This window comes from Cervus canadensis, chromosome X (genome assembly GCF_019320065.1).
Source record: "Cervus canadensis isolate Bull #8, Minnesota chromosome X, ASM1932006v1, whole genome shotgun sequence".
Lineage (NCBI taxonomy): Eukaryota > Metazoa > Chordata > Mammalia > Artiodactyla > Cervidae > Cervus > Cervus canadensis.
The window spans coordinates 110874535-110898623 of NC_057419.1; the positions used below are offsets into that span (position 1 = coordinate 110874535).

The 24089-nt window shown below is 40.4% G+C and overlaps 1 protein-coding gene across 4 annotated transcripts in view; it reads left to right on the forward strand.

Annotated features, from left to right (window-relative positions):
* FGF13 (fibroblast growth factor 13) overlaps nt 1-24089 on the forward strand; it is a 532825-nt gene that overhangs the window by 321587 nt on the left and 187149 nt on the right. For 3 of the 4 annotated variants that reach the window (XM_043459602.1, XM_043459605.1, XM_043459604.1), the window contains exon 3: nt 5958-6125. The exons of the other annotated variant lie outside the window; for it this stretch is intronic. In XM_043459602.1, coding sequence (XP_043315537.1) covers nt 5958-6125 — 168 coding nt within the window. The remainder of the gene's footprint in view (nt 1-5957; nt 6126-24089) is intronic. 4 annotated transcript variants of the gene reach the window in all.

Below are 24089 nucleotides of genomic sequence, written 5' to 3' on the forward strand. Positions count from 1 at the left end.
GGCTGCATGAAGTTGGGGAAGATTGCAAAGGGGAAGGTAACTGAAATGTCCAGAAATATTTTACAGTTGTTTCTATTTTGGCCAAACCAAATGACCATTAGTACTGATTAATGCAATTCAGTGAATTATCTGAATAACTCATTGACTTCCCCAATGGCTTAGCGGGCAAAGAATCCACCTGCAGTGCAGGAAACACAGGAGATGGAGGTTCAATCCCTCAGTTGGGAAGCTACCCTGAAGGAGGAAATAGCAACCCATTCCAGTGTTCTTGCCTGGAAAATTCCATGAACAGAAGAGCTTGGTGGGCCACAGTCCAAAGGAACACAAAGAGTCGGACATGACTGCACATGAGCACAGGTGGAGACAGAGAATTCATTGACATTTAAACTTGCCATTGATAGTATCCAGTGTGGCAGTAAAGCTTATGTCTAAGTATTCAATAGATGGATCTTCCCAGGTGGCGCTAGTGGTAAAGAACCTTCCTGCCAGCGCAGGAGACCTAAGAGACTCGGGTTTGAACCCTGGGTCAGGAAGATCCCCTGGAGAAGGGAATGGCAAGCCACTCCAGTATTTTTGCCTGGAGAATCCCATGGACAGAGGAGCCTGGCGGGCTGCAGTCCATAGGGTCACACAGAGTTGGACATGACTGAAGTGACTTAGCAGGCACACATGCATTCAATAGATAGTGAGTTGGAAAGCAAAATAGAGGACTTGAGTTAATTCATCTGTGGCTGAATTTACTTTTCTGCTTGACAGGTGCTCAGTGACAAGGAAGAATAATCGCTCTAATTACTCTGTTTTCTTCTTTTTCATTATTTGAGGAATTTGATAATCTGTATGTTTTCCCTATTTTTACTTTCATAGATGCTTTCAAGCATTTGCTTTTTGGAATCACTAATATATGTCCAGTAACTTTGATTGGTAGTCCCATGGTTGTGTTCATTTCTGTTGCCCTGGTGATCTCAGATTTGCTTTGATTTCAAATCATGTATCATTAATTAAGTATGTTGAGTCGTCTTTCCAAAGAGTTCATTGAAAAGCAAAAAACAGCATCATCAAATAACTGAGGGCTTATTAACTGCTTCCAGCTTGAAACCAGCATACCTTGCAAGTCACAGTGGCCTGGCCAGGGGCCAGATGCCTTTGTGGCATTGTCTTAGTTTCCCAGGTTGTTTATGGTTGCTTTTCTGTCTTTAAATAAAGACAGTAAACTTCATTGGAGACAGAGATAATCTTTGAAGCTAAGGTATACCAAAGATCCTGTTTAAATATATCAGTTTGTATAAACAAAGAAAACCAACCAGAAACTACTTAAGACTTGCTGGTAAACACACTAAAATCCTGGTTTCTAGGCTGGGCTTTTCCAATAGCTTTGTGGCTTGTCAATTCCCCTTCCTGAGCTTTATTTTCCTTATGTTTTAAGACAAAGGGGTTGCATTAAGTTATCGCTAAAGAAATTCTGTTTGCAATGACTTGGAAGAGTGTAGTGTCTGTGATACTACTAAATATTTGGGTAGGTATTTTATGTAGCCAATATCATCTTTATTGATTAAAGTACAGGGTAAAATAAGAAGTTGACTTTCTAAACATAGAATAGATTATTGTTAACTTCTTTAATTAAAAATGCATTTAGACATATATTACATTGGAATTAGTTTTGCTGAAGCCGAAGCTCCAGTATCTTGGTCATCTGATGCAAATAGTCAACTCATTGGAAAAGTCCCTGCTGCTGGGAACAATTGAGGGCAGAAGGAGAAGAGGGTGTCAGAGGATGAGATGGCTGGATGGCATCACTGATGCAATGAACATGAACTTGGGCAAACTTCAGGAGATGGTGAGGGACAGGGAGGCCTGGTGTGTTGCAGTCCATGGGGTTGCAAAGAGTCAGACATGACAGAGCGACTGAACAACCACGACAAACGTTTTCATTTTATCTCAGATAGTTTGCTGCAGATTGATGCATTATGTCCAGTTTGAAATGGGAACCCTTTATTTCTGTGAACATGAGTAACGTAGACCAGGTCACTGGCTTTAGACATAAACTCTTTTCCCTTCCTATGACTGTCCCCACTCGTGACCATGGCCTTGATCCTAAGAATCGCTGAAAAGCCTGGAGGGAGAGTGAGGGCGGTTTACTGCCAATCCAGTACTGTTTCTGGGAAACCAATCCTGGATGTCGGCTTGCCCACCTAATGGTTAGTCAATAAACACCTTGTAGAATGGAAACAAGGTCTTCCATAAATTGTGCCACTAGTAGAGTCACTTATTGTCACCCTTGTGTCTGAGTATGCCACCTGTCAGTGTCTGCATGCTGTGGGTGTGTGACTTTGCATGTGTGCACTTCTCCTCCAACTCTCTACCACCCTTGTGGGACTTTGGGATTCTGAGTAGTTGGCCTGTGTGATCAAGGTCAAGGGCACTGGCTATGTGGGTGCCATTTCCCAGCAGAGGTCTACTCCTTGGCTGCTACTGTCATGGGGCTCATGGCCTTTCTCAAAACATGGGCCCCGCAGTTCAGAAATCAACCATGAGCTCCTTTTACCATCTTACCTGTCTGAAAGAGTCAAATTGAAGCTCTGAAACTGGAAGAGGTTTGGTGTAAATCTATTGCCTGCCTAATCACTGCAGTCTTTCATGCAACCTTCAAGATTGGATAAACATTATTGAGAAGAAGAGCAGGAGTGACTGAATAAATGTGGGCAAATAGTTTCAGTGAACAAAGGCAAGAGTGGTTTTCAGAGGCTGGAATGGTGTGCAAGAAGGATTGCACTAGAAGTGGGGAAATAGCAGAAATCCTAGGATTAAGTCAGGGGAAGGTAGATTCCATTCTTTTTTCCTGTTTTGATGAGCTGACTTCTTTGCAAGTCTCCTCTCCTTTTTCTAGAGTTTGTGCCCTTTGGACACATTGTCTCCTCATCCTTGTTTTAAGGTAGTAGAATTAAGGTACCCACCTGCCTTGGTGCTGGGGTCTTGTGGGAAGTTCCCTGTCACTCCTGCTGTTCTCAATTGCACATACAGTCACTGTTCTACTTGAAGGAGCCCTAGGAATAAATTAATACAATAGTTTTAATCTTTCATCAAAATGAATTTACATTCAAAGATTTTATAGACTAAAGTGATGTGTTTCCTGTAGATTGCCACTTCTGGTTAAAAAGTCCAAAATATTTTTAGGTCTTGTGTCAAAATGACACCAAGTTGTGCTGATGGATTTAATATTTTTTTCTGCTTTTCCTGAATTGATTTATGTTTGGGGCATTTGAGTAGAGACAGCCTGGACGCAAAGCTAAGCCATTAACTCCCAGATGTTCACAGTTTCCAAGGAAATGTTCTTTGCCTGCGGTCATTACTCAGATGGCTCCTTAAATGCTCTCATCTTGGCATCTTTCGCACTTGCTAAATTCAATTTGAAGAAAGAATAGGAGAGAGAGAATTTTGTGGAAAGCAATTATGTTGCACTTTTGTGACTTTCCTGCTTTCCCCATGATGATGAATTTGAGGTCTGGTTCTTATATCAGTCAGTGGGGCTCTTTCACTAGAATTTTGTTGTATGTTACAGATACTAGTTGTATCTAATTAAACAATAATGATGGAAGTACAAGGCTTTTTGTGGAAATTAATGACCAGCTGGGTAAAGCTGATGGCTGGAGAGTCAGCCAAAGGCTATTGTGCCATTAATCTCCAGAGATGCCCATTTGTGATGTCGAAAAATGAAAATGGAAAACAATTTACTGGTGTTTATCATGTACTTCTGAATAATAAGCTCTCTATGTATTATCCAAAAGTTGTTCTTTTCTTTTTAATCCTCCAATTCTCCTCTGATCTTAAAATGTGTCTCTTATATACAATACATGAAAATGGGATTTCTCGTACAGAACTGACTTTTGGACTCTGTGGGAGAAGGTGAGGGTGGGATGTTTTGAGAGAACAGCATCGCAACATGTATATTATCAAGGGTGAAACAGATCACCAGCCCAGGTTGGATGCATGAGACAAGTGCTCGGGGCTGATACAATGGGAAGACCCAGAGGGATAGGATGGAGAGGGAGGTGGGAGGGGGGATCGCGATGGGGAATACATGTAAATCCATGGCTGATTCATGTCAATGTATGGCAAAAACCACTACAATATTGTAAAGTAATTAGCCTCCAACTAATAAAAATAAATGGAAAAAATAAAATAAAATAAATTTAAAAAAAAGAAAATGGGATTTCTCAGCTTCTGTATAATCATGGGTGTGTTTTTTGTTTGTTTGTTTGTTTGTTTTGAGTTTCTAAGTTTGGGAGGTTTTCCTTAAATATTTTGTATAGTCAAACTAGAACTTACCTTCATCTGTGATGCTAGAATTTGATACATGTATATATTATCATAACTATCTGCTCATGGCAGGAAATGCAGGAAATGGTTGCCAATGGTCTGGATAGCAGCTGTTGCTACCAAAGATGTGCATTCAGCAACCAGATTCTAAGAAGTTGCAGTCACATTCCTAGCAGATGAAGGGAACTCTCTTTCAGAAAAGGCTGTGGTGGTTTGTCTATATAATATTTTTTATTACTACTGCTGAGCACTAGAGGAAAATAGAGAAGTGACTAAAATATTCATCACCTTCTTGCATAATTTAATGACTTATAAAGGAAGGCAACAATTCCACACACAGCCAATCTATCAAGAACTTGTTTTCAACTCATAATACTAATTTCCAGGTTATGTTGGTTTTCATGCCATTTTCATTCCAATGTGAAAGACAGTTCTTAAAAGTCTGTTAAGATCCTAGCCAGTGAGCTGAGAATGTTGTGCCAAATGTGGAAGCATGAGACCCATCCAATCTCAGCCATAAGCTGGTGATATTTTACAAGCATTGTTCTCCCCATAGGAAGTTTGCAGCTGGTACCCAGTCTTGCTCAAGGCATGTTAAGAGTATGCATTTGAGGGAGTAGGATGAGTAGGATGAGTCAGCCCATTGTTAATCATAACTTTAGGGGTACTGACTCACTCGTGGTAAAATGGGATGGCCTCACTGGGAAGGTGTGAAAGAAAAAAATCCATTCTGAGGTCAATGCCCTGTTTCTGCAGACCCAGATCAAATTTGCACACTCTTTGGTGGGTAGTTAGCAGGAAAAACAATGTTGCAATGGACCAGGTGAAAGCAGGCACCTTGTTTGAGCAGGGAACAAACACTAGAAATTCATAGTATTTCTTAGGAAAATGCACAAAGGGCCTAGAAATCTAAGAGGGGCCTCTTATCTGAGGCCAAAAATGAATGAGGCCCTGCAGTGCCTCATTCAAGGTAGGTCTTTGATCCACTGTTGATTATTAGACTCTTTACTGGAATGTGGTCACTTCATTAGGGGATTTTGAATATGTGAAGGTTACTTGTCACGGCCCCAGTTCTCTTTGGGACACACAAAGTGAATCCTTTTGTCCAACTCTGTACATAGTGCATGAAAGCCAGGCCCTCACCAGGAGCAGACCCTGGAAGAAAATGTAAACAAATACACTGAAAATTTTGTGGAAATTAGCCGTTTTCGCCTGTAAATATTTATATTGTACCTCAAGTTGAAACATGTTGCTTTCCACAGTGTTTATTTAGATACAATATGGTTATTGGTAATAACATGTTTTATTGTTCATCCGGGACAATCTAACCCTTAAATGCTCAGTATATTGTGATGGCCAAAAAGTTCATCTGGGTTTTTCTCACCTTTGGCTGGAAAAAATCCGAGCGAACTTTTTGGCCAATTCAGTACTAGCTATCAAGGTATGTATAGCTGAGTAAACTACTCATATTAGCAAACTAAGCCCCTCAAAAGAAAACCCCCAAGCAATGCAATGCTTTTCTTGGAAACTTTTCTTGGGACTGTTGTTTCTATAGTCTCCCCCGGGAGTAGAGTTGATGTAAGACGTTTCCCTGCTTTCCTGAAGCTCTAACTTGAGTTCATTTTGTTATGTGGTGACCACAGTTCTGGATGACGCCCCCCCTGGCACACAGGAATACATTATGTTACGGCAAGATTCCATCCAATCTGCGGAATTAAAGAAAAAAGAGTCCCCCTTTCGTGCTAAGTGTCACGAAATCTTCTGCTGCCCGCTGAAGCAAGTCCATCACAAAGAACACACAGAGCCCGAAGGTTTGTGCACGACGGACGCGTGTCTTGCTTGTTTCCCCTCATTCTTCTTTCTTTCTCTTTCTTTCTGACTGTGCATTGCCCTCTGGTGTGCTGTGTGTTGTGCGGCTCCTGACATCGTCCCGAGGCCCCGTAAGCTCGCCAGTGAATGTCTTATGCAGCCTCAGATGGGACGCTGTATAATACAGTCAGCTCTGGCCCGGCGCGCAGCATATTCCTGCTTCTCGCAGCTGAAACGTGTTCAGCTGGTGTCATGACACTGCCCCGTTTTGGCTGCTAAAGTTGCTTGCTCCCGTAGCCGAGTCTGGCCCATCACCTCGCCTTCCTGAAGCAGCAGTCGGCTGAGGAATGGCCCTTCCAAAATGAAATCATGAGACGATGGTTCCAAATTTTCTCCCTCTTCTCCACTCCATAAAGCCTTCTGCCTTGTGTTCGAAATATGCTCATGGTCTACTCAGTTGGCTGAAGCAGGCCCAGATTCCCCTGTCATGCACGCCTGGTGCGCTTTGCCATAGTGAAATGCATGCCTCAAGGAAACAATGAGTAGTTTGTTTTTCTTTGCAGCTCAAGTACAGGTTTGGAAAATTCTACTTGCTGGTACTTAAACTGAGGTCAATAAGGTATTCATCGCAATCCATACTACAAATGTATCTCAAAAGTTCCTCGTCTCTCCAGAAAGTGTATGCATTCATTTTTTTCCCAACTTTCTGGCACATGTCAAATAAGATCAGTTTTCACATCAGCAAATGTGGTAAACTTTTTGCCATCTGTGTATGTTTTGATTTCCAAAATGACAGTAGAGAGGTATACTGTGTATGCTAATTAAGTACTTATTATATAACAACCTGAGTTCCCCCCCCAGACCAAATGCCATCCATGCATTTTAGCAATGAATGACGTCAGAGGTGACAGAATTCAACCAGTCCTTTGGCAGTGGGTATACACTTTTGCGTAACTGTTTCTGGTACGATTTCTAAAAGTGCCCTTGTTCCTATTTCAAGTCGCCCTTTTGGCAACATTATGGGATCTCCAGTACAACTGTCTTTCTGCTGCACAGGTCTGTTCAAAGTTTGGTGTTTGAGGAAATTATTCCCAATTGACTCCAATCTATAGTTTTGTAAGCAGATTTTAACATCTCAAAGTCTCCCCCTTTTCCGCCCTTCCACATAGAGCTTCAAATGTTCTTTGGCAGAAAATGACAAGTGTACATTTTCTATGCTTAACTCTATTTGAGCTATAGAATACAGCATTTGAATTTGTTTTCTACTTCATACTTTGGTATGCAAGCTGTCCACTTTGCATAGAAGTTCTGATGTGAACAGTTATTCATCTGGAGATATAAATGGTGGCCCTTTACAGTGAGTAAGACAAAATTTTGGTGGTTTTGTAGAGAAAATACTAACTTGATTTTATGCTTCACTGAAACAAAAAAATTCAGCCAGTGATATTTACTTTACTATAGATGATGCATTCCAATATTTTCTTTCTTTTCTCTCAAATGATGTTTGTGTGCAGTATATGTATTTGCATGTAGAAAACAGTACCTGAATTATAGAAATATACTAGTTCTTATATAATTATATTCTTACAGATGTGTGTGTCTGTATTAACAGATACTATACTTTTTTTTTTTCTACTTGTACATTGTCCTGAAACACAAAGGTTGGTTTGAGTAAGTATAATAAGCCATTTAAGAAGCAGTTGGTTAAATTCAGTCAGGAATTTGGTTAGAAACTTACTTCAAATTGTTTTAACAATTCTCAGATTCAAAAAAAGGCAGTTGAATAACTAAATTTAAGACCCATCCATTCTCTTATTACATATAGTTTAGATAGGATCTATTAGTTTTCAAAATATCTGGAGTGTATCATGAATACTGTTATGAATGTTTTCAAATATGAAGAATTCTTTAGAGAATGGGTAGCAGTTAAGCTCTCTTATACAAGGTTTGGATACTTTTTATTCTGGCTGTCCTTGTGTTAAATGTGGCTTTCATCCTTTCTCTTGTGTGCTTTGATGATGGGCATTGTCTTCTTTCAGACTGAAGATTTTCCTTAGTCTTGCCGTCCTGCCAGGTCCTCTGGAATAGTGAAGCTAATACTTCCCTCTTGATTTGTAAGAATTATTTATAAATAGTATTAGACACATGAGAGGTTTTCTGGGATGACATTGTGATATTATTTACAATTTTACTTCATCACCTTTAAACAAGGACCCCGAAGCTAATGGTGATCCCAAATTTGCAATGAATATGCTTGATCTCTGTGCAAATTAACAGGATCCTGAAGACCTTAGATGGGGGTGAAAGAAAACATGCCATGGAAGAGACCTTGGATAAATAAGGAAACAATGCTATGAAATTAACATGCTTACTTCATGTGGGATCTCGAAGGCCAGAAACTCGTCATTGCCAGGAGGTGAAGTAACTATGGGTTTAGAAGGGTTCAGTGGTCATTCTGGCCACCTGGAAGATTTTTGCAAGACTGATTTTTAAATGCTGTAAGGTCCTGTCTTAGTTCTCTCTTCCAGTTGCTATAACATTATATTATAATGAGTATAAATAAGAGATCTCTTTATTAAAAATGGATAGAATCTCGGTTCTAAACTATGTCCATACCTTGAAACATTTTATTCTCATGTGAGGCATTTTGAAGAGAGAGGTCCTCTCATGGCCTCTCTTCCAAAACATGAAACATTAATTGACCTTGACTGTGGATGCCCACCATTTCCACTGCAGGTGAAGGCAGTGGGCAGCATGGTTAGGCTGATTGATCTGTGCAATGCCAAGCTGCTGGTGTGACCTCTTCTAATGAGATTGTGTGTGTGTAGCCCTCAAGTAAAGAATGAAACATTCATTGAAATTTGGCCAGCGTGGTGGTGGGGGGTGGTGGTGGTGGTAGAATGTAAATTAGAGTTGGAAAATTCTTACAAATGATTAAATTAGGTCAAAGAGGTTTATGTATATTATGATAAAGCTGGAATTAATTTTCTGCTTCTTTACTGAATTGATAAAATCTGCCAACTATTTTTGCATTATTATAGACAAAGTCTTGGTGTTTCTTTTGGTTGGTGATGTTTTTGTAAAGGCCAAGTTATTTCCATAATTTATAATCACCTGAGATTTGGTACAGATAGCAATTGTTCACCACTGTCTGTCTTTTGAAAGACATTTTTTGCATTGTTTCCAGGGCCTTCAGAATTCATGTAAAATAATACACAGAAGGCCTGAAATACCTCACTGGCTTTTCAGGATATCCTTAGGACAGATTACACTTTGCCAGAAACAGGTTTCTATTTCTGAACAGCCGATTCCAAAATAAATGCTTTAGTCTGTTTCCAAATACTTGTGATTTTCAGTGATGTGATTATTTCCATAAAAACCACGTATGATGTAATATTATATGAGTACTGGTATTTGGCTGAAGAAGCACACACAAGTGTTTGAGAGTCTAATCTTGGCCCAGGACCAGCTATGGTCTTTGTTATAAGAAAGCCACTTGGAGAGCTGAGATGTTTACTAAAATCTTTTTCTTACTGTCCCAGGAGCCTTTTGGCAAGAGAAAGTATAATCATTACAGCTTTATTCTTTCCCTCATTTTTTCTTTCATTGTCATGTCTGCCCCAATAAAATCACTGATTTAGAGTAACTTCTGAATGCCTATCTTTTAACAGTATAGTTTTTGCTTCCTAAATTCGAGTCACTGGTCTGTTACTGATGTTTGAAGATTGTTTAGAAGAATCACATCAAGGTATACAGGCTTCCAAGTAGATAATGTTGAAAATCTGCAGAGAGAAATAAATCACAGATTACCTGCATGTGCTTGTGGGATTGAAAATCTGATTACAATAGCAAAGTTGAAGGAATTCTCACAACATAGAAGAATATCACAAAGTTCAATGATTTGTCACCATCTTAATCAAAGGTCTGGCCTTCTTCCTGTTTTCATGTGAATTTTTTTAAAAAGTTATAGAAATATATATATTCCATCTCCCTTAGGACATCTGTAACCTTTTTATTCAGAGAGGCATCCAAGCATAGTGACTTTGGTTGGAGGAGAAGAGAGTCTGTGCTCTAGACCGGTGATGAAGTATGGCAGCTTTCACCAACCAAAAGAAAGCAAAATTATGTGCCAAATGTTAAGGGGGCATATGTGTAACAAGTACAATGTCTGTTACTCTGATAATGCCTTGGTTTCCTTATCCCAGAGAGAGAATATGTCACCATGAATATCAGTCTTGTCTAAATGGTAGGAGAGAAAAGAGAAGAATATGTAGGAATGTGTCAAGAGAATTGTGTTTATTTTCATCCTCACCTTTTCTTCAACTCTGATGTCTCCTGTTGTGTGTCTTCCTCATATTCCTCTAATTTGCCTTTTGAGAAGAATGGGTCTAACACTATTTGAATTCATAGTTCAATAAAACTAAATCACCTCTGATGCGTGATATTGGAAAATGTCTTGACTTGCAGAAATGGTATAATTGGGTTCAATATCTGTCCCCGTGAATGTAAGAATTTAGGGCTATTCCTATTTGATTAGAAAAACATGGGGCCATATGTTTGTGTGACTCTGAAAGCAATAAAAGATTTTATTCCAAAACTTTAAATTTCAAAATAACTGATTTGGGGTCACTTTTCCTCTGATTTATGAGGTGAAGGATGACGAAACAACTCAGAAAGGTTTTTTTGCTCATTGAAGCCAATGGCAGCTTAATCGCAGAGTCACAAGAAAAGTTAAAATATTGGTCCATATCAAAATCAAATTAAAAGCCCAAAATTTGAAAGCCTTGTTGTTTAGTGATGAATAAACACTATCCTCTCCCCATATACTGATTAAGTGTATTTCTCTTGGTTGCTTGTCAGCTACTTCTTAGAAGACAACTTGTTATCTCCTAACAAGATTGGGAAGCTAGTAATGGCACTGAAACGCAGTCTCTCTTCTCTCCTATTTCCCCACCTTATGGCAGCAAGCACAGCATTAAGTCATGTTTCGGGGATAGTTTCTACTCTCTGGAAAACTCATAATTTGATCAAGGAAGTATACATAACAGCCACTAATTCAATTTCAGGTCAGGATGGGCATTTATTATTCTCTTATTAGATGCATGCATCTCAACTCAGTCTCCAGGCTGGCTTTTCTGGTAGAAATGAACAACCATTCATTCTTTGATGATTCACTTTTTAAAGCAACAGGCCTCCCTTCTCCCTCGAGCCTCGGTGTTCCTGTCGAGGCGGTAGTGAGGGTTCCTAAGAAGTAATCTCTCCTTTAGGACTCTCTTGACTGAGGTTTTCCTCACTTAATACTGGAGGCAGATATTTCTCCTTTGTGAAGCCAACACAGATGGTCCACTTTAAGTATTTATAATTAAAGGAACACTGCCCTGGGAACGTGCCCAGAAAGGTCTACTGGATGAACAATGGTGGTGATTTTGATTTTAAAACAAAGTCAAAATCTAGATGCTGATCCTTGAAAAAAATCTGGAAGGTCTCCAGCCATGCAGCACTACTCCCTTCAAAGCTGTTCCATCAAGGTTTGTGTTGCCAGCATGCTTCTGGTGCCCTGATGTCTCAGCAACACCTTTTGGGTTTTTCCTTTTCACAGTCAGTTAATAAACCACTGAAGCAAATCTGCCTTTCTGACCTGGCATGGTATGACCATAGGTAGACTGTGGTCTACCCCCAGAAAGGCATAGCCTGGATGACTTTGAGCTGTTTCACCAAGTCAAGCCCAACCCTAAGGTCTAGGGCTGCGCCTTTGCGGAGATACACCACATGGGCTGCTGTGTCAACTCCAATTTTCACTCATTTGTTTTAAATGATAACTTGCTTGCCTGGTTGAAGAGAATGTAGAATTAACTATACTCTCTTATGCAGGTTCTTAAATAATAACTGCATCACTATTTTCCAAGTTACGTTTTATGAACTACTAATCATATGGCCTCGTGCAAAGAAAGATTCTGTGATCCCATACATGTTTCTTGAATTCCATACCACTCTTAGAGAGTCATCCTGCATAAGAGAGGAATTTGTCTCACTTTGGGCAGTTAAATGGTAAACAGCATCTTCCAGGTACCAGACCATTTTTGTTCATAATACGTAGTAACATCCTAAAAGTATGCTTTGGGAAATGCCTTGCTGGCCCCACTAAGCAGTGTGTTCCCATCAAAGCTCAGCTTTGACAAGTAACACACTTTCAAAGATGAATGCCGTTCCCTTTTTCTCTAGCCCCCACCTGCTATCTTTAGGAAAGTGCTACTCCAAGTGTGCTCCATGGTTCAGGGCTGAGTCTGAATTGTTTGTTACCAGTCAGTGATAAGATGAGGAGCTTGTGCCAGAATGTAAGTCAATGCACTGTTTTATCAAGAAGGTATTGCTGTCTTTCTGCGTGTAAATCGATGAAGTTAGAGCACTCCTTCACATCCTGCACAAAAATAAATTCGAAATGGCTTAAAGACTTAAATATAAGACATGACACCATAAAGTTCCCAGTACAGAACATAGGCAAAACATTCCGACATAAATTGTAGTAATGTTTTCTTAGGTCAGTCTGCCAAGGCAGTAGATATAAAAGCAAAAATAAACGGAACCTAATCAAACTTAGAAGCCTTTGCATAGCAAAGGAAACCATAAACAAAGTAAAAACGTAACCTAAAGGCTGGGAGAAATTATTTGCAAACAATTTACAAGGGCTGGATAAAGAAGATGTGGTATATATGTATACAATAGAATACTACTCAGCCATAAAAAGAAATGAAAACGTGCCATTTGCAGCAGCATAGATGCACCTAGAGATTATCATCCTAAATGAAGTAAGTCAGAAAAAGACAAATATCGTCTGATATCACTTATATGTGAAATCTAAATTGTGATGCAAGTGAACGTATGTACAAAACAGAAACAGACCCATAGCCTTAGAAAACAAACTTAAGGTTACCAAAGGGGAAGGATGGGGTGGGATAACTTAGGACTTTGGGATTTGTAGCTGCAAACCATTATGTATAGAATGGATAAAAATCAAGATCCTACTGTATAGCACAAGGAACTATAATCAATATCTTGCAATAAGCCATAATGGAAAAGAATATGAAAAAGTATATGCGTATATAGGTGTGTGTGTGTATATACATGCATGCATGTGTGCTCACTCAGTCGTGTCCACTTCTTTGCTACCCCATGGACTGTAGCCTGCCAGACTCCTCCGTCCATGGAATTTTCCAGGCAAGAATACTAGAGTAGGTTGCCATTCCCTCGTCCAGGGGATCTTCCGGAGCCAGGGATCGAATCCGGATCTCCTGTATTGGCAGGCAGACTCTTTATCAATGAACCACCTGGGAAGTCCATGTATATACATACATACATAAACATATATATGTATACCTACATACATACATATACATATATATTTGTAAATCTGAATCACTTTCCTGTACATTAGAAACTAACACAACATTGTAAATCAACTATACATCAAATAAAGAAAGTATTGTTATCTTGCTGTGAAAAATAGTGTCAGCTGAACTAAACAAAAAATGTGCCTAGTGACAAGTTCATGGGTCAGCTCTAAGGCTGTGGACCCTACTTTCAGTAATATTGCTTAGATTATTTCAGTGATTCTCAACCTTGACTCCACCCTTGAATTATCTGAGGACCTTTTAAATAATAGTGATGCCTGAACCCAACATAGGACCAAAATCAAGTAATTAAACAATAACTTGTCCAAATGAAAACCCTGCATAGTCTCTGGTGGCTAATTCTTGATGTGGTTTTGTTTTGTTTTGTTTTTTTAAATTTCAAAAGTTCCTAGATATTCAAAAGTTCCTAATGTATTAGCAGGGTTGGACTCGCTGCCTCAGAACAGAATTACCTTGGCATAGGTCATTTGTATGATGTCAGCTGTCAATTCGCAATTCTTATCATGCTGGTTGCATGAGCCTGTTGAGGAGGTGCCCTGTGATTAGAGGGCACGCTGGACAGGCAGCACTTATATGACCTTTAGAGCTTGTGGCCATGTAAGGTATCTGTCCTTCCCACTACACACACACACTCACTCTCTCTCTCTCTCTCTCTCTCTCACACACACACACACACACACACACACACACACACACACACACACACACACACACTTACCTTTTTGAAGTTCTCTTGCCTCTGCCTCTCTGAGCTTTTAGAAATATAATCCAGCTTTTCCATAGGAGCGTGGTAACCTGCCACCTTGTGACCAACATCCTTTTTTGCAAGTAGTGGTGGAAATACTCGTTCTGCTCTCTGTGATGCAGCTTGCAAATGTGGGAGGAAGAGTTTCTTGGGACCTCCTGTGATGGCACTTAAAGAAGAAAATGGAGAATTAGCAGAGCATATCACCGTGCCAGAAAAGGTCATCTGCGTGCTTCTTGACTTGCTTCCCGCTGCTCTAGGGTAAGATTGCAGAAGTGGATACCAGCTGCTCCTGATCTGGGTTCTCTCCCCCTGGCTGTCATCACTGGGGCATTACCCTTTTATCATCTAAACATCATCGCCAGCTCCCTCAGCATAACATTATTACAGCAGCGTGTATGTGTAGACTGACTTTGCCATGATTTCAGTGTTATCTGTGTTTATCAATCATTCCTAGCACTCTAAGTTAAATTCATTCAGGTATTCATTTGTTATATGCTACAGTATTTCTCCATGTGCTTGATATGCAGCTTAGATAATGCCCATGGGAAAGTGTGGAACAAGAGAGATTACATCCTGCATTTTATCAAACACTTACCCTTGTCCTGCTTCGCAGCCAATATCCACACTCACTCCAACACATCAAAATCACATGTTCACTTCCACTCATGTGCTAGCCTATTGCAACTTAGGAGCCCTGGCTATTTTAAGATGTATATTTTCAGAACAGCTCCAGGTCAACCTTCAATCATATCCAGCTTTGGAAGCAACTAGTATACACTGTCTGGAAAACCGGATCTCCACAGAGGAAGGCAAAGAGAGCCCAGTTTCACTGAGTTCACATGTACATGCAGCGAGCACTGTGCAAAGGCCCTGGGAGGTAGGATCACAAAATCTTTGTAAGGTAGGGGTTGCTCCCAACCTTTCACAGATGAGCACACTAAAATATGGGAATGTTAATTCACTTCTCCAATGAATGACCGGACTTGATTTGAGTGTGGTTTTTCTGGCCTCCAAAGCCCATGTCCTTTATCTCCCATGATTTCTCCATATGCTCAGCTTTACCCTATATGTGAGTTTGCTGTCTAAAAGCAGTTTAATTCCTGAAACATGTTAGTTTTAAAGGGAAAAATGTTGTCTGCACTCCATTCTCAGCTTTGCTATTGCAGGACATTGTCACAAGTAGAAGGGACTTGGGAGGTACTGGTTGATTCTGGGGCCTAAAGTTAGGTGGAATGGGGCACTCAGAAGAAGGAAGTGAAATGACCCTCACCGTCAAGGAGGTTATGACCTGTCTTGGACATGCAAAGGCAGAGTGGAGTGATTATGAAAACTACATTCCATCTGAGTGCAGCAGAAGGTTCCCTTGATAAATAACAGAAACTGGTCACTTGCCTCATCTTTTTTCATTATGCCAGAGGATGCTCATCACCTATAATAGCATAAATGAGGAAAGGTCATTTCTAATAATTAAAAAGCAGATGCTATTGCTTAATTTTTTTCTCAGTTCATTAAAATTCCACCCTGGATAGGAATGTTATTAAGACCCACTCTGAGTATTTCCCCTCTTCTATTGGATTAGGTTTTACCTAGAGGTTTAGAAATTAGCCATGAGTTCTCTCTCATTATTTGTTGGAACCCTACTCTATAGTCTATGGTAAATAATAATGAAAGCAATAACTGACAATTATCCAGAATTTACTATGTGCCAAGTGCTTTACCTAACTTTATCTTAAGTCTTTCAAAGGTTCTTAGAAGTGTGTAGGAGATTTTTTTTTCCTCTCCTCTTTATGGATGAAGAAGCAGAGACGGAGAGACGTGGAATAACCTGTTCAAGGTCACCTGACTGGGACGTAGTAGAGCCAATGCTCCACTGCAGCTTGTCTCACTCCAAAGACTGCCGTCTCTCCAGTATAGGAGAGTGTGTCTCGTAATGAGACCAGCCCTAGGAAAAGCTCCCCTTCTGTTCTCCAGTCCCTCCGGTATCATCTTATGGAGACACATTGCCAGGTACACTAAGGTCCGCAGGCATGGGCGGACAATTGGTCTGCTGTGAGAAAAACGATGGAATCGAAAGGTAGCTTGTTCTTCAGAGAAAAGATAAACGGTGAGGGTGAACTTAGCATGTTCACAAGGCAGATTCTCATCATATATGACTGTTGAAATGCTGTACAGTCTACGGTGTAAGAACTGCAATTGACTCACTGTGCTGGTGCACAATATTCAGCTACAGGTCAGTTCTTAGTCACCTCAGGCCAGTTGACCTTCTACCTTAAAACCTTCGCTCACAAAACACCTGCTGACCTTAAATCCCTGAATGACACAACCTTCATGACATAGTGAGGACTGACTTAAAGGCACTTGAAGAGAAAGTATCACCAGCTGGGTTGGGTCACTGTCAAGAGATAGCTCTATGTGAATTTCAAAATGAATGAAATTGTATAAAGTGGTCCACTTCTCTCTAGAAGCATGGAGAAGGAGGTCTCCGGAATTTGTGTGGACTGCTCTGTGCATGGCATTCCATACTGTGCTTTGGTTAGATGCTCAGCTCTCAAATTTTTTAGCATCTTTTCTGTGCCGAGCACTTCCAATTTATTTTTACTAATCTTCCCTACCCATGAGGTAGGTATAAATCTTGAAGGACATGATGGGGATACTGGTGTGTAGAGATGGGAAATAACTTTTTCAGCATCATTCAGATAATAACGCCTTAATTGGGATTTGAAGCCAAATCTTTCATCTCCTTTACCACACTGTGCTGCCCCAGCTCATGCTCTACTGTAATACCTGACCCCCCCCTTTTAGGTGTAAGAACTCAGCACCATATTTTTCTTGTTTTGCTTGTTTTGCTTTTTTTATTTGGCATATGGTTGATTTAAAATAACGTGTTAATTTCAGGTGTACAGCAAAGTGATTCAGTTATATATATTCAATATATTTTTCTGATTGTTTTTCATTATGGCTTATGTTGGGTTATTGAATATAGTTCCCTGTGCTTTATGTGTTTTATATATAGTACTGTGTATATGTTAATCCCAAACTCCTAAACTTACCCCTCCCCCTTTGGTTACCATAAGTGTGTTTTCTATGTTTGTGAGTCTCTTTCTGTTTTGTAGATAAGGTTATTTGTATCTTACTTTATATTCCACATGTAAGTGATATCATATGGTACTTGTCTTTATCTGAGTTGCTTAGTATAATCATCTCTAAGGTCCATCCATGTTGAAGAGCTCAGCACCATCTTACCCATTGCTGGTGACAGATACAGTTTAGACAAACACTACATTAATCTCTCTCATGTCTCAGCACAGTGTACATACCCAGCGCATGCATTGGGAGACTTCCCTGTGGGTTTCCCCAATCCTGGTAGGAACATCGGTATAAGCAGTAGGCAAGGGGTTAAACAGTCATCCCTGAGATTTATCACATGCTCTTCTCCCTTGTTCCCTAGATGAACAAAGTGCAGGTCATTCTTCCTGAATTGCTTTCTTAAGTGGAATAATGCTTCTAATTCATAGTTTTCCTTGTGGAACCACTGCACCTTGAATTCTTAGAGCTGCTCTCTAAGAAAAAGAAAGCCATGATGCAAGGTTCTGGCGGTACCAAGATTCTGAGGCAGGGTCCGTACCAGTACAAAACTCCCAAACTCCCAGCTTTGGGCACTCCCAGTGAGAGCTCCCAGGTTCCACACATGTTCTGGATTTTTTGTCCACTTCGGAATGCAGTGATCTTGTGCGGTAAGGGTGGACCCCTTTTTGGTGTGGCCTGTCTTTAATGTGAGTTGGTTTTAGCGACACATGTTCATATTGAGATTATTTGCTCCTTCTCCTTTCTCTTGGTGTGAGCACATTTCCCCGGGTCTTATGTGTGGTCCTCCACTGGGGACTTCAATGGAGCAGGAGCTGTCTCAGTTTAATTCTCCCAGAGACCCAACATTACCCGCCTGGCTCTGTGGACTCTGCCCCTTCCAAAAGCACAGAACCCTGAGACAAGTGAAGTGTGCCCCTTGTGGTCAGAAGCCGGCATTCAGAGAAGACGTAAGCACACACACACGCGCGCGCGCGCGCACACCACCAGTGAAAATACTTTTTTGAGGAAAAACACTTACAAGCAAGGAGGTAGTAGAGCTCCCGTGGTCCCTCTCTTGGGGCCCTTTCTAGAATCCTTCCAACCTGCAAAGCTCAGCCTAGTCACAGCCTTCTGTGGGATAATGTGGGCTCAAGCAGTCCATTCACACAGGGAGCACATTTGTCTCGCAGGCTGCCTCAGGCTGTGAACTAAATCTACTTCTTTTCATGCAATAAGGAAGGAACAAAGGGCATTTCAAAAATTAGGGAGTTATAGAAGCTGCCAGCCAATAACTTTTCTGTTTGGTTCCCTCCTCCGCCATTTCCCCTCTGTAATCCCTTGATTTTTCTCTCTGAGAAGGTAGCATTTTGAATTTATGTTAGAAGATTCATGAACCGATTCAGTCAATTTCTAATTGGCATGCATGGTTAGCTGTTCACTTAGTGGATAATTGGTTAAATATACCCAGAATATTTAGTGGGAGGGAAAAAAATCCCCAAAGCAAATCAGAATAGTTCGGGAGCCTTTTATTCTAGGGTAGCATTTTCTTTGGGAGCAGTTACTGGTGTCTTAAAAGAGATCTGTCTCCCTTACCAGTTAGACTCCATTTAAACATACACCCTTTATTTCATACCTAATAAATAGAGCTTTATTACATAGAAACCACAGGCCAGCACAGTGTCCATCAAGAAATAATAAAAATTTGTAATTATTCCAATAACGAATTTTGGTACTCTGAGTTCAACCTGCCATTTACCATAATTCTAGGCAGAAAATGACTGATGATGCTTTTACTCACTGTTAACAGAATCTGATGTATTTATCAATAGGTATTTATTGTCTTGTACAAACCAAGTACTGTGCCGGTTATTAGGCATACCACCAACAAGAGGTACAATCTCTGCCCTTGAGGAGGAAAGACTGACTTGAATGGCAGATCTTGAACCATCAGTTAGCTCTTGTTTTTTAAGTCACCCTAAGCTAAAGATTTGATGCTTTTGAACTGTGGTGTTGGAGAAGACTCTTGAGAGTCCCTTGAACTGCAAGGAGATCCAACCAGTCCATCCTAAAGGAGATCAGTCTTGGGTGTTCATTGGAAGGACTGATGCTGAAGCTGAAACTCCAGTACTTTGGCCACCTCATGCGAAGAGTTGACTCATTGGAAAAGACCCTAATGCTGGGAGGGATTGGGGGCAGGAGGAGAAGGGTACAACAGAGGATGAGATGGTTGGATGGCATCACCGACTCGAGTTTGAGTAAACTCTGGGAGTTGGTGATGGACAGGGAGGTCTGGCATGCTGCGATTCATGGGGTCGCAAAGAGTCGGACGCGACTGAGCGACTGAACTGAAAAGATTTTGGCTTGAAGCAGAAACAAATTTATTCTTTCTCATAGTCTGTAGTTATTCTTTCTCATAGTCTGCAGCTGGTGAGCCAGGTTCTAGGATGGACTTGTCTAAGACAACTCAGCTTTCTTCTACCTGTCTTTCACTGAAGTCCCATGAATCCATTTTTATATTTCATTCATGTAACCCTTATCCTACCCTGGTGGCTCAGACAGTCGAGAATCTGCCTGCAATGCAGGAGACCTGGGTTCATTCTCTGGGTCAAGAAGATCCCCTGGAGGAGGGCATGGCAACCCACTCCAGTATTCTCACCTGATGAATCCCATGGACAGAGAAGCCCAGCAGACTACAGTCCAGTGGGCTCCAAAAGAGTCAGACACCACTAAGCAACTATCACTTTCAACCCTTATTGAGCAACATTTCTGTGTTTAAAACACTAGTGGACCTGCATTTAAACTGCTCAGCAATGAGTTCTAGGCTGGTGACAGACATTACCAGCCTGTGGGTGGTGTGAAAAGCATCAGACCAGAGGAGATCATCTTTGGAGGGAAGAGAGGCAGAGAAGGTGATCTGGAAGAGAAAGCACTCCTCAGGAACAAGAGAAGGAGAAGCAGGAAAAGAAGGTACTAAGGAAGCCAAGGTGGGACTGAGCTTCAGGATATAATTAGTAGAGCTGATTGCAGGAAGGAGATACTAATTTAATACAAGCTTCTCATATGTCCCTCATAACATCTGGACTTTGTAGCCCAGTTGACTTCAATGTCCAAAAAACGTCTCCTCACTTCGCATACCTTGTTATACATCCTGGACATAACTAGCATAAATTATTGAGGCAAGTTTGGTTTGAATGACCCTGGATAGAGGGAGTGATGAGGAATCACAGACTGTCTCAATGCTAAAGAAAGAGTAGATCGTTGTAAAGATGTCATTGATTTTTCTTCTCCTCAGTGCATCTCAAGTTTAAGTCGTTGCCAGGACTGATTTATTCTTTTGTTGTTTGTCCTTTTAAATATAGTTGAGCTTTCTCAATAATTCTTAATAGCATAAAAATATTGGACCACGGGGAATTCAAATTAAAAGTAAATTACCTCTTGAGTTCAGTATTTTCAATCTGACATACTTTGAAGTTGTATTAATGTGCTGCAATCAAGGATAATGTTACATGAGTTTCCAATAAGGCAAGTTTTCTGCCAACTTTACAAACATGTGCATTCTTGCTAGACTATGGAAATTGATTCCTTGTCTAACAGTGAAAATCTCTTATATCAGAGCTTGGATATAAAAAGCACAGGTACACAGTTTTTGCAGTGAAGAACTGTTGAGTTGACAATATGATATAGAGTCCATATAATTGAGCTGAGTTTTCATCTAGGATTTACAAATTTACATTGAAAGGAAATGTTAACTTACTGTGCAAAACTGGATGAAAGTTTTCTGTACAGGGTGTCCCCTTGTCCAAGGTCAAATTCCTCTTCCTTGGTGGCCTCAAAAAAGTAAAAACGCTTTGTTTTTTTTTTTTTTTCAGGATTAGAAAATAAAAAATTAGTTATTTTTTCATAGTGCAAAGTTGTTCAGAGATTTTGTGGGAAACTTATTTTTAAATAAATTCTTGTACTTCGATTACCCCTTAAGTAAAACTACATTATGCTTTACTCATTTTTAAACTAAGACCAGAAGCTACAGCTGCTAAACTCTTGGCTCAGTACCCTTCTTCCCAAGACAGCAAAATGTCATGGTAGATGAGAATGTATTCATTCACCCACCTCTAATGACATTTTTCCCCTTTGCCTAGCCAGTACTACTCTCCTGTGTCTCAATTAAATCTTTGCTGAAACAGTATCCTGTACCTTAAAATGTAGGTTGGGATCTCCATAGTGGAACATGAAAACTAACCAAGGAGACTGTATATTCCTTTGGCTTGAGAAGCTTTTTGATATCCTGTCATCCTTTCTCACCTGTCTGCTGGCCTCAAGAAAGAGCTTTGAAAAGGAAGAAACAGTATCTCTGCAGGTAGGGGGAAGAGGTTAGATTGAACACAAAATCTGAACTTTGTCTTCTCTCCTGTTGCATTTCGTTGCTGCTGGGGGTAGAGGAGTGGACATGGGGAAAATCAGAAATGGACTGGTGTCCCTAGAGTGTCCCCATGGGGTGGAAGGCATTGTCTTTATGTAATGGTTCCTAATTTGTTTGTACATAGAGCAGTTTATCACATCAACCAAGACAATCAGATACTTGATAATGAATAACATTGGGTTAAAAATGACACCAAATTAACATGGGGAACATACGTGAGAACTAAAACCCAGGGAGCATATTTATTTGTGCTTCTTTCCTGCTGTAAAAGTCAGTTTATATATCTTTTTTTCCCCTTCAATTGGTCAGTTCAAGGCCCCATGTTGGGCTAGACTAAAGTTTCTCAACCTCAGCACTACTGACCATTGGATCTAGATTATTTGTTGTCAGAGGTTGTCCTGAACCTGGTGGGATGAGCAGATGCCCGGACTCTGTGCACAAGATAGTAGTAGCAACCCTTCAGCTGGCCCCCTGCCCCACTGAGTAGTGATAACAAACAGACATCTTCACACATGGCCACATGTCTCATCAAAGTCATCACCCAGCAATGCACCCCTTGGCTATATAATAACTATGCCAATAAGAAAGCTATGGTCTGAAAGTTACTGTTTCTTTGAGACATTCATAATGCTTCTGTTTAATCCCCACCAGTGTCCTGTTTCCTTGGATTATTAAAGTCATAATTTCAATTTAATCCAAATTCTGCCTCCTAATTCTTCCCTCATCTTTCCAAAAGCTTTTTTTTCCATTAATTTTATATTTGGGTTTTTTCCCATGGTTGGCTTACCAGCTTATAAGTACAAGGTTTTTTTCTTTATTATTATTTTTTAAAACACTTATTTTGTATTGGATATAGCCAATTAACAAACAATGTTGTGATAGATTCAGGTGAACAATGAAGGGACTCAGTCATACATGTACCTATATCAACTCTCTCCCAAAAGTGTAGTTGATACATGATGTTTTATTAGTTTTAGATGTACAGCAAAGTGATTCAGTTATACATATTTGTATAAACCTATCCTTTTTTAGATTCTTTTCCATTATAGGTTGTTACTAGATATTCAATATAGTTCCCTGTGCTACATATTATGCCCTTGTTGGTTATCTATTTCATATATGCTATGCTCTGCTTTGTCGTTTAGTTGTGTCCGACTCTTTGTGACCCCATGGACTATAGCCTGCCAGGCTTCTTTGTCCATGGGGATTTTCCACTCCAGAATACTGGAGTGGGTTGTCCTGCCCTCCTCTAGGGGATCATCCCAACCCAGGGATCGAACCCAGGTCTCCCACATTGCAGGTGGATTCTTTATCATTTGAGCCACCATAGTAGTTTATATCTGTTAATTCTGAACATCTAATTGATCCCTCCCTGCCAAAAGCTTTTTAAGTTATACTTTTGAACTGTTGGAAAAGACTCTTGAGAGTCCCTTGGACTGCAAGGAGATCCAACCAGTCCATCCTAAAGGAAATCAGTCCTGAATATTCATTGGAAGGACTGATGCTAAAGCTGAAACTCCAATACTTTGGCCACCTGATGCAAAGAACTGACTCCTTGGAAAAGACCCTGATTCTGGGAAAGATTGATGGCAGGAGGAGAAGGGTACAACAGAGGATGAGATGGCTGGATGGCATCACCGACTCAATGGACATGAGTTTGAGTAACCTCCGGGAGTTGGTGATGGACAGGGAAGCCTGTCGTGCTGCAATCCATGGGGTCGCAAAGAGTCAGACGTGACTGAACTGAACTGAACTGAAACTATTTATAAGACTTTCCATTAGAGCTCAGTGCAATGACTGGGTAGAAGAAAGCTGAGGGCTGCGATTCAGTGAGTCTTTTCCTAGTCATTGTTTTCCTCTTGTGTCTACTGTAGGAGATCTGGAGAAGTAGGACAGAGTTCCTCCCTTCTAGGAGCTTAGTAGCAAACTCTCATCTGTGAAAAGTTTTAAATAATGTCAGTCTGTTTGGGGCCAGGGCCCAGGCTCAAGTATAATCTTGTTCAGGAAGCTCTTTTCATTGCAGTACTTTGAGAAAGCTTCCCTTAGTTCACTCTTTTTCTTTAGCAGAGCTGATGATGACCAGAGAGGAATGTGTTCTTCAGTGTTTTCTTTTGCCTGTCTCCATATCTAGTTCAAAATTCAAAAGCTTAGAGAATTAAATCTAACCAGTGAGAATGAACTCAAACTGCCTTGGTACCTACCATTATGCCAGGCACTGGGCTAGTTGCTTCCTTCAGAGTGTTTAGTTCTGAAAACACTCCTAAAAATGAACTATCACTTTTCCCTAAGTTCTTAGTTCCTTTATACCACCAACAAGCATGTGAAA